Below are 18,276 nucleotides of genomic sequence, written 5' to 3'. Positions count from 1 at the left end.
CTCCAAACCTCATGTTGAAATGTGATCCCCAGTGTTGGAGGTGGGGCCTAGTGGGAGGTGTTTGGGTCATGGAGGCGGATCCCCCATGAATCGCTTGTGCCATCCCCTCTGTAAAGAGTGAATGCTTGCTCTATTAGTTACCATGAGATGTGGTGTTAAAAAGAGCCTGGCTTAGTTAGGCTTTTAAGATTCATTCATACTGTTGTATATAATTGAAGTTTCCTCCTTTCCTCTCTCTTGCTTCCTCTCTTGCCACCTAACTCTCCTTTACCTTCTGTCATGAGTGAAAGCATCCTGAGGTCTTACCAGAAGCAGACGGATGGGCAAGGACAGATACAATGTAGAGGAAAAAAAAAGTGCTCAAAATTACAGTCTGTTTTAGCCACCATGCTTCTTGTACAGCCTGCAGAACTGGGAGCCAAAATAAACCTCTTTTCATTATAAATTACCCAGCCTCAGATATTCCTTCATATGAATGCAAAACAGACTAGCATAGTCATTCAAACTTAACAATAACTCAACCATTATGGGGCTCTTGTCTAAATTACCAGACAACATCTATATTAGAAGTACAAGGATTTGAATATCAGCCCCAGCACTGATGTTGTGTGACCTTATCAAGTTCCTTAACCTTACTGAAACTTATTTTCCATATCTATGAAATGAAAATGACAATGGCTCCAATTTAATCATTGTGAGGGTTAAATTACATAATGCATGAAATTTGTCTAGCTTAATGCCTAGCACATAAAAGATTCAATAATGGTAAATACCTTGTTTCTGATGGTGAGATTATTAATTTATATGGAATCCTGAGGTGGGGGGACAGAGACACAGGTAAATGTGTGGAATTAAGCCAGTAGATGCATTCATGAATGAAGGTACAGATGTATACACCCTAAGACCTATGATAGAGACAAGGACAACTGTGATCCTATGGCACTGACTAGTCTAGTTTGAAAGAAAATATAAAAAATTAACCATGAGTTGGCGAACTACAACCCATGGGCCAAACCCAGCCTCTTGCCTATTTCTGTAAATAAGCTTTATTAGTATCACACAATCAGGCCTGTTGGTTTAGGTATTATCTCTGGTGGCTTTTGTACTACAAAGGCAGAGTTTAGTAGCTGTGACAGAGACCAATATGGACTAAACATTCAAAAATATTTACCACTGGCTCTCTATAGAAAAAGTCTGCTGACTTTTGAAATTAATGACTAATAAAATGAGATGAGTATTAGGGTGAAATAAAAAAGCATACGTGAAAGGAGAATGGAAAGGGGGTAGCCAGGGACCATATCACTCAGGACTTACTAATCATGGCAAGCTACTGAAATTACTCTAAATGCAATATAAAGCCTTGGGTGGGTTTTAGTTTTGTATTTGTACTACTTTAAGGGTGTATTTATATTATTTGTGTGGCTTGGTTACTTTTGTTACAAAATACGGCAACCACACAGATGAGAATATAAAATATAAATATACATTTTAGCAAACTGTTATAAAATAAACACCATCCAGGTCAAGAAATAGAACACCATCAGCACCTCAGAAGACTCCCACATCCCCCACCCCAAACACAGGCCCCTCTTACCTCCTCAAGGTAATTGCTTTCTATATATTATTTTCCTTGCTTAAAAATCTCACTATCTAATTTTACAAGCATAGTTTATTGTCATCTGGTTCTGATGAATTCTGTTGTCTTTGCATAATATACAACTCAGCAATTATACTCCTAGGTTTACATCCTACAGAAATGTATGCATATGTGTACCAGGAAACTTATATAAGAAGGTTTGTAACAACAGTTCAAACTTGAAACAACCCACATTCTCATCAACAGTAGAGTGGATAACTCAATGTGGTACAGGCAGACAATGGAATATTATATAGAAATGAAAATGAATGAAGTTCAATTATATGCAACAGTATGAATAAATCTTAAAAGCCTAACTATAAGCTTTGGATGGTTTTAAGCTAAGGAGTGGAATAACATGATCCAATGTATATGTTTAAAGGCTTGTGTGGGTGCTGTGGAAAAAGCTGAGTCTACTGGGTAAGAGAAGAAGTGGAGATCTGTAAGGAGGCTCCTGCAGTATTCCATGTGAGAGATGCTGGTGGCCTGGATAGGGGTGGTGAAAATGGAGATGGAGAAGAGAAGAGAGATTTGAGATATATTCTGAAAGTAGCACTGATATGACTTGCTGATGGACTGGATAGAAGTGCTATGGGAAGACAGATTGCATAAAACTCAGATTTTGCCTTGGGCGATGGAGCCATTTATTGAGATGGAGAAGGGTGAGAAGAGACACTATTTTCAAGGGGTATGTTTAGGTATCTTAAGGTGACTTAAGATATCAGAACCTAAATGAAAATGTACATAGCTGGATAAGTGGATAGTGTGGGTGATAATCACTATATAATTCTAATTCCAAAGACAGGATACCAATGATGGAACAGACTTTGCTTTAGAATAAAGGCCCTTGTCCCAGTCCACAGATCTTCTTCTTTAGCTGGTAATTCTTTTAAACTCATCAACTATTCCTTGAGATGCAGATATGCTTCGGGAGAGTCATTATAAAGCTGTTTATCAACTTAAACATAGCCTAGGACTGTCTCAGTAAAAAGGAGCTGAATGGAAGGAAAAGGTAGCATTGTCGGCAATCTTCATCTTGCTTCATCTCAGAAACCTGCTAAACTATCCCTTGAGTATGCCTTCATGTTGATGCAACCAATCAAACATGTATTGAAGATCTCTGTGTGCCAAGCAGTGTACTAGGTTCTTGTGATAAAACAGAGAATAAGATTTAGTCTTTGTTTCTGGTATTTTAAAGTTACCATTTTGGCTTTATCCCTGAGAGATGCAAGCAATTATGTGACATCGATTTGAAAGGCCAATTGTAAGCAGAGAAATCTTCAGGCAAAAGGCTAAATGATGTAAGAGGTTCTTGTAAAACAATAAAATTTCAGGTGAAGAACAATTTCTGAAGCTGCTAAGAACAGTGACTTAATGAAACCAAACCCTTGAATCACCTGAGGGCAACCTGATCTCCATGGCCTCTTTCCAGATCTATTAAGCTAATAACATAACAGTCCTATTTATTTAGAATGATTAGGAGATTAGAGTAGCAGGAGAGTCCTAGACATTTGGCAAGAAGAGGTCCTAACAGGTCTTTTCCTGGTGGTCTTCTTCAGATCTACCTTCACATTTCCCAAAGTAATTCACCCTACTTTTTTGAGTTTTGGATTGTGTCAAGTCAAAATCTGTTTATTCGACCAGGCATGGTGCCTCACGTCTGTAATCCCAACACTTTGGGAGGCTGGGGCAGGTGGATCACATGAGGCCAGAAGTTTGAGACCAGCCTGGCCAACATGGTGAAACCCTGTCTCTACTAAAAAATACAAAAATTAGCCAGGCATGGAGGTGGGCGCCTGTAGTCCCAACTAGTCAGGAGGCTAAGGCAGGAGAATCACTTGAACCTGAGAGGCGGAAGTTGCAGTGAGCCGAGATCATGCCACTGCACTCCAGCCTGGGTGACAGAGTGAGACTCTGTCTCAAAACAAAACAAAATGAAACAACCAAAATCTGTTTATTCTTTCCTAATGAGAATACACTGATACATTTACTAAAACTACTGGCTTTTAGTTCCTAAAATCTATTTGAAATTATGTTTATATTTATTTTACCTGAATTTTCATCTTGGTGTGTATAGTTCTTTTGCCAAAAGAAACAGAGGAAGGTTCTCTAAATATTTATCATTATTTTAAAGGGAAGGAAAGATAGAGAAAGATGGCTGAATAGAACACTCCAGTGATTGTCCCCTCACAGGAACCCCAAACTGAACAACTGTCAATGCAAGAAAGCACTTTCATAATAACAAAAAAATTAAGTGAGCAATCCCAATACCTGATTTTAATGTAATATCAAGGATAGAGGCATTGAAAAGCTCAGAAAGACAGTCTTGCATTATCTTGCACCACCCCTCCCCCAGCCCCAGGCAACACAGCATAGAGAAAGAATCTGTGGGCTTGGGAAAGAGAGAGCAAAATGAGTGTGCAACATTGCATTGGAGCTCAGCACTGCCCTGTCACAGTGGAACACAGTACAGGACAGAATTCTGCCAGTGCCCACGGAAGGAGCATTTAGGATAGTGCTGGGCCAGAGGGGAATCCTCCACCCCAGCAAGAGGAAACTGAGTCCCAGCCAGCTTCACCATTGGCTGACTAAAGTGGCTTGGGGCTCAGAATAAATTTAGGTAGCAGTCAGGACACAAGGACTGCAGTCCTTGGGCAAGCTCTGGTGCTACACTGGTCTTGGAGGTTGTGATAGTTAATATTGAATGTGAATTTGATTGGATTGAAGGATGCAAAGTATTGTTCCTGGGTGTGTCTGTGAGGGTGTTGCCAAAGGAGATTAACATTTGAGTCAATGGACTGGGAAAGGCAGATCCACCCTCCATCTGGATGGGCACATCTAATCGGCTGCCAGCAAGTCCAGAATAAAAGCAGGTAGAAGAACATAGAAGGACTAGACTGGCTGAGTCTTCTGGCCTCCATCTTTCTCCCATGCTGGATGCTTCCTGCCCTCGAACATCTAACCCCAAGTTCTTCAGCTTTTGGACTCTTGGACCTACACCAGTGATTTGCCAGGGGCTCTCAGGACTTTGGCCACAGACTGAAGGCTGCACTATTGGCTTTCCTACTTTTGAGGTTTTGGGATTCGGACTGCCTTCCTGGCTCCTCAGCTTGCAGATGGCCTGTGGGACTTTACCTTGTGATTGTGTGAATCAATTCTCCTAATAGACTCCCCTTTATATATCACATCTATCCTATTAGTTCTGTCCCTCTAGAGAACCCTGACTAATATAGCGGTGGTAGACTTCAGGTATGACACCAGCTGTGGTGGCCAAGGGTGTGCCTGTGTCACTCATCCCCCAATTCCAGGCAGTGCAGCTCAGGGACTCTTTCCACTTGGAGAAAGGAGAGGGAAGAATACAGAGGGCTTTGTCATGTAACCTGGGTACCAGCTAAGCCACACTAAAATAAAGCACCAGGGAAACTCCTGTACCTCCTGATTCCATGCCGTTGTTTCTGGACAGTGTTTCTAGACCCACCCTGGACCAGCAGGGAATCCAATGTCCTGATGGGACAAACCCCATTCTGCTGAATAAAGTGGCTTTGGCCTGGAATAAACATCAGCGACAGTCAGGCAGTAGTGACTACAGCCGTGGGGTGAGCCCCAGTACTGTGCTGGGCTACAAGGCTTTACATGTGACCCTGTGCAGTGCCAGCTGTCATGGCCATTAGAGTGACCGCCTTATCCCTTCCCCAACTCCAGGCAGCCTGGTGCAGAGAGAGACTTCCTTTGCCAGAAAGAGAGGGAAGTGGGAGAGACTTTTTACCTGGTAACCCAGGGAATTCTCTCTTATTTTCCCAAAATCTACCAAAGCTGTGTATCAAGGAGTCTGTAAGAGTTGCAGCATTCCAGGGCTTAGGGCACTCCCTAGTGGCTCCCTAATGGCTGCAGTGACCATAGGCTTAGGTCACAACACTCAATCCCTTTTGAATTCTTGGAAAGTCCTCTCAAAAAGGATGGCTAAAAAAAAGCCTATACTGTGAATACTGGAATAAATATCTAACTCATCAATGCCCAGGTATCAACAAATGTCTACAAGCATCAAGGACATCCAAGAAAACATTACCTCACCTAATGGACTAAATAAGGCATCAGTGACCAGTCCTGGAGTGATGGAGATATATGGCCTCTCAGATAGGGAATTCAAAATAGCTGTCTTGAGGAAGCTCAATGAATCTTTTTTTTTTTTTTTGAGATAGAGTTTCGCTCTTGTTGCCCAGGCTGGAGTGCAATGGCATCATCTCGGCTCACTGCAACCTCCGCCTCCCAGGTTCAAGCCATTCTCCTGCCTCAGCCTCCTGAGTAGCTGGGGTTACAGGCACGTGCCACCACGCCTGGCTAATTTTGTATTTTTAGTAGAGACAGGGTTTCCCCATGTTGGTCAGGCTGGTCTCGAACTCCTGACCTCAGGTGATCTGCCTGCCTCAGCGTCCCAAAGTGCTGGGATTACAGGCGTGAGCCACTGCGCCCGGCCTTTTTTTTTTTTTTTTTTTTTTTTTAAGAAGGGTTCTCACAGTGTTGCCCAGGCTGGAGTGTAGTGGTGCAATCACAGCTCACTGCAGTCTTGACCTCCTGGGCCCAAATGTTTATACCACTTAAACACTGCAAGTACTTGGGATCACAGGTGTATGCCACCATGGCCAGCTAATTTATTTTTATTTTTTATAGAGACAGAGTCTCCCTATGTTGCCCAAGCTAGCTCAATGCACTTTAAGATAACAAAGAGCAGAATTTTATCAGATAAATTTAACAGAGATTAAAATAATTTTTAAAAGTCAAGCAGAAATTCAGGAGTTGAAAAACTTAATTGACAAACTAAAAATGCATCAGTTTCTCAATAGCAGAATGGATCAAGCAGAAGAAAGAATTAATGAGCTTGGAAACAGGCTCTGTGAAAATTCAGTCACAGAAGAAAAAACAAAAAAATAAAAAGGAATGATGCATATCTACAAGATCTAGAAAACAGCCTCAAAAGGACAAATCTAAGTTATTGGCCTTAAAGAGAATGGAGAGACAGAGAGAGAGAGAAAAAGAGAGAGAGAGAGAGACGCAGTGGCAGGGAAGGAAGGAGGGAGAACGGGGTAGATGGTTTACTCGAAGAAATAATAACAGGGAACTTTACAAACCTAGAGTAAGATATGAATATCCAGGTATACGAAAATCAAAGAACAAGCAGATTCAACCCAAATAAGACTACCTTAAGGGATATAGTCATCAAACTCTCAAAGATCAAGGATAAAGAAAGGATCCTAAAGGCAGTGAGAGAAAAGAAGCAAAGATAAAGACTTTCCCAGACAAACAAAAGCTGAGAGATTTCATGAAAAACCAGACCTATCTTATAAGAAATGCTAAAGGGAGTTCTTCAGTATGAAAGAAAAGGATATTAATGATCAACAAGAAATCATTTAAACGCATACAACTCACTGGTAAATGTAAGTACACAGACAAATACAGACTACCCTAACACTGTAATTGTGGTGTACAAACCACTCATACCTTTGTAGGAAGACAAAAAGAGAAACCTATCAAAAATAATAACTAGAGCAACTTTTTGAGATAGATAGTATAAAAAGATGTAAATAGAGGCAACAAAAGTCAAAAAGTGGGGAGGATGAAATTAAAGTGTAGAATATTCATTTTCTTTTTGCCTGTTTTTCTTTTCTTTGTAATCAGAATGAAATTGTCATCAGTTTAAAATAATTGATTATAAGATGTTATTTGCAAGTCTTATGGTAAGCACAAAAATCTATAATAGATATACAAAATATTAAAAGCAAGAAATTAAACATACTACCAGAGAAAGCACTTTTTTTTTTTTTTTTGAAACAGAATCTCATTCTGTCACCCAGGCTGGAGAGCAATGGTGCTATCTTGGCTCACTGCAATTTCCGCCTTCCGGGTTCAAGCAATTCTCCCACCTCAGCCTCCTGGGTAGCTGGGACTACAGATGCATGCCACTATGCCCAGCTAATTTTTGTATTTTTAGTAGAGATGGGGTTTTACCACATTGCCCAGGCTGGTCTTCAACTCTTGGCCTCAAGTGATCCACCTGCTTCAGCTTCCCAAAGTTTTGGGATTACAGGCATGAGCCACCGCGCCCAGCCAATAAGAAAAATCACTTTTATACAAAGAAAGACAAGAAGGAAGAAAGAAAGAGAGGACAAACAAAACAATCAGAAAGCAAATAACAAAATGGCATAGTAAGTTCTTACCTAGCAATGATAACGCTGAATTTAAATGGACTAAATTCTCTAATCAAAAGACATAGAGTGGCCAAATGGATTTAAAAACAAGACTGAACGATATGCTGTCTACAAGAAACTCACTTTACCTATAAAGACACACACAGGCTAAAATAAAGGGATGGAAAAAGATATTCCATGCAAATAGAAGCCAAAAAAAGAACAGGAATAGCTATACTTAGATAAAATAGATTTCAAGATAAAAACTGCAAAAAGAGACAAAGAAGGTCATTATATAATGATAAAGGAGTTAATTCAGCAAGAGGATATATAAATTATAAATATATACACACCAAATGCTGGAGCACCCGTATATATAAAGCAAATATTATTAGAGGTAAAGAGAGAGATAGACCCCAATAGAATAGGTGTGGACATTAACACCCCATTTTCAGCACTGGACAGATCATCTAGAAAGAAAATCAACAAAGAAACACTGGACTTAATCTACTATACACCAAATGACCCTAATAGACATGCGCAGAACATTCTATCCAACACCTGTAAATTACACATTATTTCCTTAGCACATGGAATATTCTCAAGGATAGACCACATGTTAGACCACAAAATGTCTCAAAAAATTTAAAAAAAAAATTGCAATCATGTCAAGTCTCTTTTCTGACCACAATGGAATAAAACTAGAAATCTATAGCAAGAGAAACCTTGGAAACTATGCAAACACATGAAAATTAAACAGTATGCTTCTGAATGACCATTATGTCAATGAATAAATTAAAAAGAAAATTTTAAAAATTTCTTGAAACAAAAGAAAATGGGAACACAACACACTAAAACCTACGGGAGACAGCAAAAGTAGTACTAAAAGAGGAGTTAATAGCAATGAATGCCTCCATCAAAAAAGCAGGGAAACTTTGAATGAACAACTGAATGGGGCAGCTTATAGAATTAGAAAAGCAAAAGTAAATCAAACTCAAAATTTGTAGAAGAAAATAAATAATAAACACCAGAGTAGGAAAAATTGAGACTAAAAATATACTACAAAAGATCAACAAGACAAAAAGTTGGTTTTTGAAAAGATAATCAATAAGCTTTTAACCAGACTAACTAAAAAAAGAGAAGACCCAAATAAATAAGATCGGGGATGAAAACGGAGACATTACAACTGATACTGCAAAAATTCAAAGGCTCATTAGAGACTATTATGAGCAACTACTGTATGCCAATAAATTGGGAAACCTGTCAGAAATGGATAAATTATTAGACACATAAAGCCTACAAAGATTGAATCATGAAGAAATAGAAAACCTTAATAGACTATTAACAAATAACAAGATATAAGTAGTAATAAAAAGTCACCCATTAAAGAAAAGCCCAGGAGCTGATGGCTTTACTGCTGAAATCTACCAAGCACTTTAAAAAAGAACTAATATTAATCCTACTTATATTATTCCAAAAAATTTGAGGGAACACTTCCAAACTCATTCTATGAGGCCGGTGTTACTATGATACCAAAACCAGACAAAGACACACACACAAAAGGAAACTACAGGCCAATATTTCTGATGAACATAAATGCAAAAAATCTTCAAATACTAGCAAACCATATATAACAACATAGTAGAAAGATCATTCATCATCATCAAGTGGGATTCATCACCCAGGGATGCAAGGATGGTTCAACATATGCAAATGAATCAATGTGATACATCATATCCAAAGAATAAAGGACAAATCCAAATGATCATTTAGTTGATGCTGAAAAAGCATTCAATAAAATTCAATATACTTTAATGGTCAAAATACTAGTATAGAAGGAACATACCTCAATACAATAAAAGCTGTAAACAACAGGCCCACAGCTAGTATCATATTCAATGGGGAAAAACTGAAAACCTTTCCTCTAAGATCTGGAGCAAGACCGGGACATCCACTTTCATCACCTTCATTCAACATAGTACTAGAAGCCCTAGCCAGAGCAATTAGACATGAGAAAGAAATAAAGGCCATCCAAATTAGAAAAGAAGTAGTTAAATTATCCTTATTTGCAGATGATAAAATCTTCTATTTAGAAAAACATAAGGACTCCTCCAAAAACCTATCAGAACTGATAAACAAATTTAGTAAAATTCAAGATACAAAATCAACATATAAAAATCGGTATCATTTCTATGTGCTAACAGAAAATGGAGAAAGGGGAACCCTCATATGCTATTGGTAGAAATGTAAATTAGTACAGTTACTACAGAGAAGAGTATGGAGGTTCCTCAATAAAACTAAGAATAGAATACCATATGATCCAGAAATTCCACTGCTGGGTATACAACCAAATAAAAAAAAGAAAATCAGTATTTCAAAGTGACATCTGCATTCCCTTGTTTATTGCAGCACTATTCACTGTAGCCAAGATATGGAATCAACCTATGTGTCCATCAGCTGAAATGGATAAAGAAAATATGGTACATACACATAATGAAATATTATTCAGCCACAGAAAAAATGAAATTCTGTGTTTTTTGCAAAAACATGGATGGAATTGGAGACATTATCTTAAGTGAGGTAAGCTAGGCACAGAAAGATAAATTTAGCATGTTCTCACTCATATGTGGGAAAAGAAAAAAAAATTGAACTCATGGAGATAGAGAGTAGAATGATGGTTTCAGGAGGCTGGAAAGAGCGGGGATAAAGAAGGAATGGTTAATTGGCACAAAAATACAGTTAGCTAGAAGGAATACGATCTAGTGTCTGGTAGCACAATAGGGCAACTATAGTTAACAATAATTCATAGTTAACAATAATTTATAGTTAACAATATATTTCAAAAGAATTAAAAGAGTGGAACCAGAATGTTCCAAACACACAGAAATGATCAATGCTTGAGGTGATAGATATCCCAATTACTCTGATTTTATCATTGCACATTGTATAATTGTATCAAAATATCACATATACCCCATAAATATGTACAATTATTATGTATCCATAATTACAAATTAAAATATTCTTATTACCTTGTGATAGTTTCCAAGAACATGATTCGTTCCTTTTCCTTAACACACCTCCTTTTATTGAAGCTAAAAATATGCATTCTTGGGTTCTATATATAAGAAACATTTCAAATTGGAATAGCAATGAAAGAGATGATCTATGCAGTGTTGTTTGCAAGTAATTGATCACAGCCAGTTACAGATCTATGTGTTCCTTCTCTACTCCCAGTGCTTTACTTGACTAGACTTTGGGGGCAGGGGAATGAAATGATCTAAAACTACAGACTGTCAGACCAGTCTTCTTGTCTAGCTCTGCCACAAACCTCATTGGAAAGACCATTCAATGTGTATTTGGGCTTTCCTTCCTCATCAGTGTAATGGCAGGAATAGACCTACAAGACTCCAACTTGCCCCTTCAGTTCTTTGAAATCGGTGGATTTTAATTTACTGTGGCTTCCACTGGCCACCAAATTTGGTGCAAAGCTGAACATGACTCTTCTTATCCCTCATGACTCTTCTTATCCCTATTATCTGCTAAAATTTTATTGCTTTATTATATCTCAAACTTATACCTACTTGATATTATTTTTACATGTATACTTAGCCTCTTATTTTTTCTTTTAATATTTAGCGTCTGCATTTGATTCAGAGAGATATTTTTCAGCCCTATCAAATTTGAAAGTAGCTTAGAATTAGAAAATTCTTCCTAGCAGGAGTTTGTCTCACCAGCTGCTGTCTCCTAAACCTGTTTAGTAGAGTCATATTTCATAGAGCTGACTTTTCGATTTTTACTTTGCATGGCTTAATTCCACTTCTCATTATCTCCCATCTACAGTTCTTTCGATCTGTAACTACACTCCAATCCACTAGAATTCTACAAGCTAAAATAACATTTTATACCCCCCCTGCCCCAATTTACAAAATACATTTTATAGGCAGTTGCAATTTAAGATCAGAGTTGAACCAAAGCCAATGTAAAATCCCTTGGGAGGAGACGCCAAATTCAATCACTTGAACCTTAATCTCAATTTTCCCTCTTTTTCTTTCTCTCCTTTCTCTTTCTTCTTCCTTCCTTCTTTCCTTCCTTCCTTCCTTCTCTCTTCTTTCTTCTATACACACACTCTTTCATATTTTCAATTACAAACAGAATTGCAAAACATAAGAATCAAACTAGCACTAAAATCAAGATACTAGTTTTGTACGTATATTAAAATTTTATGAATGTTACATGCATAGGTGTTTTCTGGAACAGGAGGCAGTAGAGCAGTAAGGTATCTACAAATGCATCTGACACTCTGAGGAACTCTGCTTATCTCCCACCTGCCTAATGTGAGCTTAAAAACCTGTCTTGGACAAAGTTGCTTGACTTCTACGGCTCTGCTTTGCTGATGCTTCGACCTGTGTTCAACTTTGCAACTTGGCCCCATTGTTCTCCCACCTCATTAAATGATAGCATTGTCTAGTCTTGTATTCCTTAATTTTTATTTTTTTGAGAAATGAATACACACATTCTTTCACTTGCACTAGTTCCTCATAGTGTACAAAAGAAAGAGGAAGACGATAAGGAGAAAGCAAAGAAGAAAAAGGAAAAGGGAATGAAAAAGAAGAGAGAGACTACTCTTGACATTTCTGCCTTAAGACTTATTTCACTTTTGCTTTTTTATTTTTATCTTATTTATTTTAAATTTTAAATATCTACTTACAGCAGATTATTTTTAGAATCAGATTAAAATTTTATTTTCCCTTATTACAAACTCATTTTCATTTTCTTTCTTGAGACAAACTGGCAGCCTATATTGCTTATTATTTTTATTTGCTTTTAAAAGCTGCTGTTATTCTTTAGTGTCTGGGGGATACCAATGTGATGATGTCTCACTAGTTCTTGTAGATAGTTATACTCACAACATGCCTATGGCTTCATGGAAATGAACATTTGCCACAGCTGCATAGGAGCTTACTCAAATGGCCAACACTAAATCTAACCAAAATGACAATCAAAGCTCTGGCAAGACTATCAGGCAAATGAGTCAGAAGTTAAAATTATCATTAAAGTTGTAGGGGTCCTTTTAGAATCCAAATTTCAAAATGATTTGTTTCGGGATTTGCAGTAGTTAGAAATGCTAATTTATGCAGCAGAGGACAACATAAATACATAATAGGGCAAATGTGGCTTACTAGAGCTCTTATAAGCAAAATTTAGGGAGTTTAGCAGACAGTAATACTAATATGACTAAAATTAAAAGTGTATTATAATCTTCATCTTCAAAAATAGACTTTTAACATCTTCCATGGAGAATGCAATAGCCCTGCTATACTATGCTTTGATGAGACTACAAATATTGTGTTCAGTTCTGGTCACCTCAACTTGAGATGGCACAGACATGTTGAAACATGCACAGGAGAGGGCGACCAGGTTGGTGAGGGGAATAATAGAAGGAGGTAGCAATGATATACCTGAAAAAAAAAATAAAACTAAGAAGAAATAGAAAAAGCATTTTTAAATATCTGAAAGACTGTCACACAGAAAAGGCAGCTTTTGTTCAAAATACTACGTAGAATGTAGTCTTCCCATCAACTTGGTCAAATACACCAAAGCTTGAATCAATGAGTAGAAGCTACAGGAAGTTCAATAACATGAAGAATTTTTAAAGACAGAATTGTCCAAATGGACTAGGCAGTTTAGGAATTAAAGAATTCTCATTATTTGAAGGGCTTGGGCACAGGAGATCCTAAGCAGATGAGATTCCAGCAGATGTTTGCTCAGATTGAGTGACCTTTAAGGAATCCTTTTCAACATCAAATTTGGCAATACCACAAAATTAAAAGCCATTTGATTCCAATAGCCCTGGACACACTAAAGTCAGGGCCAAAGATTTTAAAGAAAAGATGTATAAAATGAGAATTTAAAATTGCCACTTTCAAATTCCCAAGCTGAGATAAACACATTTCTAGTTAAGTAACGAGGTCAATTAAATTCAAATTTCGAGATTCAAAATCTCCATTTTTGAAATTATTTGGTTATCCATATGTATAAGGCTGTTAGATAGTCCATTCAAACTTGGCCTCTCATCAATGGGGATAATTTTAGATATTTTGTTAACGAACAGTAAATTTTTAGGTCTATGATTGTCATACTATGATTCCTAATAATTTCATTTGACAAATATACTTTTGACATCATGTTTTGTGTGTGTAAACATCTATGTAAGAATATCATTTTTTCTTTTATCTTCTGCACAGAAGTTACTCTGAAATGTATGAGAAGGCAATGAAATATAATATGACAGTAGGCATATTACTCTAAAAGTCCTAAAGACGATAACAAATATTATCCATTTGGGGATAGAAGGGAGGTAAATGTATAGCTGATGTTTCAGAGAAAAAGAAAGAAAAGTGAGTAAAAGCCTTTAGCATTTATCAAAACAACATTTACAAACATTCAGCCAGATCCTCCGAGGTCCCTAAATGACCAGCAGGACATTAGCTCATTGGGGTGTGCAGTCCCTGGCCACAATGCATTATAGTGGGAAGTCACTGACTGGATAACAAAAAGATTAAAGTTGCTTTGGACAAGGCAAGCTTTTCCACTATTTAGGTTCCCATTGAAATTCGTGCAACTCAAAGAAAGAAATCATATGAATTAAAATAGGGAAGATTATTTAAAGGCAAAAAAAGACTAGCAACACTAAGACTAACCCAAAAGAAAGCTACTACATGACAGGTGGCAAATGGAGGTCACAATAGGGTAGGCTGTATTTGATGATCTCCCATCATTTGGGAGAGTCAAATTATGCAAGAAAAACAGTTCAATATAATTTTCCCATGGTAAATATTTTGTTATTTCAGTGAAATTCCAAAATGTGTCAGCAGTACAATATTTACTCACTATAAAAATGCTTGTTTTCCAATGGACCTTTTAAAGATGCCATTCATTGATATATCTGTATATCATGACCTGGTCAAAGTATTTGTTTTTAAGCAAAACAGAAACCAATTTCTGAAAACACATAAAGTATAGCTACAATAATATTTTGATCTCTTTCATTAAATCATTATTGAAAATTTCTATTTCAAAAGTTTTTTTTCAGGTTGTTTTCATTATCAGTTCAAGATCCAAAGCTGCTTTTTCTACAAAGTTTAGCAGAATGGGCAAATCTTAGGGCATTTAAAAGGATTTCCTACAAGGAAACTTCTCTTGTTTTAAAAAATATTCTAATCATAAACATTAATCAGTTTTCCCTTTCTAGATTTCAGATGCAAACAATAAAAGCATCAGTATTCTGTTTGATAGAAACAAATAGAAGGCAAGTAATCCAGATAATTAGTGACACTTTTATATTTTAAAGTTAGGAAACGGGTTCAAGGAAAGAGGATTCAAAGAGACTTAAAAAGGAGAGCTAATAGTTCCAGATATACATTATTTAAATAATACACAAATTAATAATCTCAAGATAATATGAAAAGTTAGTAACTCAAGGAAACATTATATTTCAAAGATAAGAAATGAAAGATAAAATTGGTAGTAGTTAAGTTTCATCACAATAAAAATTTACAAATACCTTCTTCAACATCTGAGATATATTCGCCATCACTGAGCATTTCAGGGGCATTGGCTTTACGAACTGCATGATTTAAGTGAACAATATAAGTGGATGAAAAATACATACTCTTGATATTACAACAAAACATTTCAATATTCCTGATAAACATTTTTGCAATGGACTTTCTTCAGGAAACAAACAAAATACACAGTCACTTATAATTATTGTGAACTCAAAGAACATTTTCATACCTTCATCATCAGACATATCAAGAACTTCATTCATCGTTTCTGGAACATTCATTTTGTGCTTCTCTGTGACAGTCTAGTAACAAAAAAACAGTCATTTTAGTGTGAGCAGACTGTACATTTTAATGGGTCTTTTCATTTATCTCTGAATTAATCAGTTTCTTGTGGAATGCATGTGTGGAATATCTTGAATCTCCCACATATAAAATAACATCAAAATTGTTGTCCCTTAGTGACACAAAGGTTGTCACCATATACAATGCACAGGAGTACAAAATGAAAGAATTCTACTGGCAAAGTACCACAGCTTAAAAGATTTAGGTCTCTAATGAAGCTTTTCAAAGGAAAAGAGAAGATTCTGCCCCTCCTATTCCACTGCTATACTTTTTCATGGTCTGATGAATCTGCGCCCTATTCCATGAAAGGTCTTGGCTGAAGAGAAGCCAAATGAACTGCAAGAAATATGTCTCTATTACTTGTGCCAAGCTTTCCGTCTATTTTGTGTTCTCCTCTTATACGTAATTTTAATTCATAGGATAAAACAAAATATTAAAATAATATTTACAACAATAATCTTTACAACAATGTGTATGAAAAAATACTTAAAAGGTGATGCATTGGCAGATCATTTTAGCCTCCCCCAAAATTTAAAGAACAGTATATTATGCAGCAAATGCCTACTGCCTCTTTTACTTTCTCTTTGATAACTTAGATTATACCCATCCAAAAGACACTGTCAGCATCACTGGTAAGAAAATCTTAGATTGTATCCATCCAAAAGACACTGTTAGCATCACTGGTAAGAAAATATTAATGACCTTATTTTAAAAGTGAGTTTTTTGTTTTTTTTTTTTTAATTCTCAGCATGTGAGACACTAATGGTACAAGGGAAGATACACCTTTAAATGAGACAACTGAAAAAAAAGCCAGGTTGTTAAAACTAAAAAAAGGTACAAATTCATAGTTTCTTAGAGAGAATACTTGGTAAATGTGATTTCTACCCCTATCCCCGATTATTGTGTTGAAATAAAGCATTATTTGATGTCTTTTCCAGCATGTAATACTGCAATGGAGCAGTTTTAAAAATAAACTTTTATTTTTAGAAGAGTTTGAGATTTATAGAATAATTGTGAAGATAGTATAGACAGTTCCCATATACCCCACACCAAGTTTCCCCTATTATTAAAATCTTTATTGATAGTATTATTATTATTTGAGACCAAGTCTCGCTCTGTTGCCCAGGCTGGAGTGCACTCCAGCACAATCTCGGCTTGCTGCAACCTCTGCCTCCCAGGTTCAAGCGATTCTCTTGCCTCAGCCTCCCGAGTAGCTGGGATTACAGATGTGCATGGCCACACCCAGCTAATTTCTGTATTTTTAGTAGAGACGGGTTTTCACCACGTTGGCCAGGCTGGTCTCGAACTCCCAGCCTCAGGTGATCCACCTGCCTCAGCCTCCCAAAGTGCTGGGAATACAGGCATGAGCCACCGTGCCTGGCCTATTATTAAAATCTTTTATTAGCATGGAAAATACCACAATTAATGAATCAACATTGATACATTATTATTAAAGTTTATATTTTATTCATTTTTCTTTAGTTTCTGCTTAATGTCCTTTTTATGTTCCAGGATCCCATCGAGGATACTGTATTACATTTAGTTGTGTCTCCTTAGGTTCCTCTGGGCTGTGACAATTTCTCAGACTCTCCTTGTTTTTTAAAAAAAATTAATTTAAGTTCCAGGTTAAATGTGCAGGACGTGCAGGTTTGTTACATAGGTAAACAAATGTGTGCCATGGTGGTTTACTGCACCTATGAACCCATCACCTAGATATTAAGCCCCACATGCATGAGCTATTTATCCTGATGTTATCCCTCCCCACCCCCAGGCCCCAGTGTGTGTCCTTCCCCTCCCTGTGTCCACGCGGTCTTATTGTTCAGCTCCCACTTGTGAGAACATGCGGTGTTTGGTTTTCTGTTCCTCCATTAGTTTGCTGAGGATAACAGCTTCCAGCTCCATCCATGTCCCTGCAAAGGACATGATATCATTCCTTTCTTATGACTGCACAGTATTCCATTGTGTATATATACCACATTTTCTTTATCCAGTCTATCATTGATGGGCATTTGGGTTGATTTCACATCTTTGCTATTGTGAATAGTGCTGCAACGAACATACATATGCATTGTATCTTTGTAACAGAATAACTTACATTCCTTTGGGTATATACTCAGTAATGGGACTGCTGGGTCAACTGCAATTTCTGGGTCTAGGTCTTTGAGGAATTGTCACACTGTCTTATATGATGGTTGAACTAATTTACATGCCCACCAGCAGTGTAAAAGCATTCCTATTTCTCCACAGCCTCACCAGCATCTGTTGTTTTTTGACTTTTTAATAACTGCCATTCTGACTGGTATGAGATGGTATCTCATTGTGGTCTTGATTTGCATTTGACTTTCCTTGTTTTTGATGACCTTGACAGTTTTGCAGTGTACAGGTCAGATATGTCCATCAACTGGGGCTTGTCTCATGGGGTTTTTTTTTTTTTAATAGACTGGGGCTGTATGTTTTAGGGAGGATGATCACAGAGGAAAAGTGCCATTTCATCACATTGTATCAAGAGTACATACCATCAACATGACTTACCATTGTTGATGTT

At 37.1% G+C, this 18,276-nt stretch overlaps 1 protein-coding gene across 26 annotated transcripts in view; it reads right to left on the bottom strand.

The window, feature by feature from the left end:
- ANK3 (ankyrin 3) overlaps positions 1-18,276 on the bottom strand; it is a 701,719-nt gene that overhangs the window by 125,011 nt on the left and 558,432 nt on the right. For 18 of the 26 annotated variants that reach the window (XM_054521804.2, XM_054521780.2, XM_054521785.2 and 15 more), the window contains 2 exons: positions 15,619-15,691; positions 15,386-15,448 (listed from right to left, as the gene is read on the bottom strand). In XM_054521804.2, coding sequence (XP_054377779.1) covers positions 15,386-15,448; positions 15,619-15,691 — 136 coding nt within the window. The remainder of the gene's footprint in view (positions 1-15,385; positions 15,449-15,618; positions 15,692-18,276) is intronic. The other 8 variants (XM_054521787.2, XM_054521789.2, XM_054521791.2 and 5 more) reach the window with 1 other exon arrangement.

The sequence above is a fragment of the Pongo abelii genome, chromosome 8 (assembly GCF_028885655.2).
Source record: "Pongo abelii isolate AG06213 chromosome 8, NHGRI_mPonAbe1-v2.0_pri, whole genome shotgun sequence".
NCBI lineage: Eukaryota > Metazoa > Chordata > Mammalia > Primates > Hominidae > Pongo > Pongo abelii.
The sequence above is the reverse complement of the archived record's forward strand: the minus strand, read 5'-3'. Positions and strand labels throughout refer to the sequence as shown.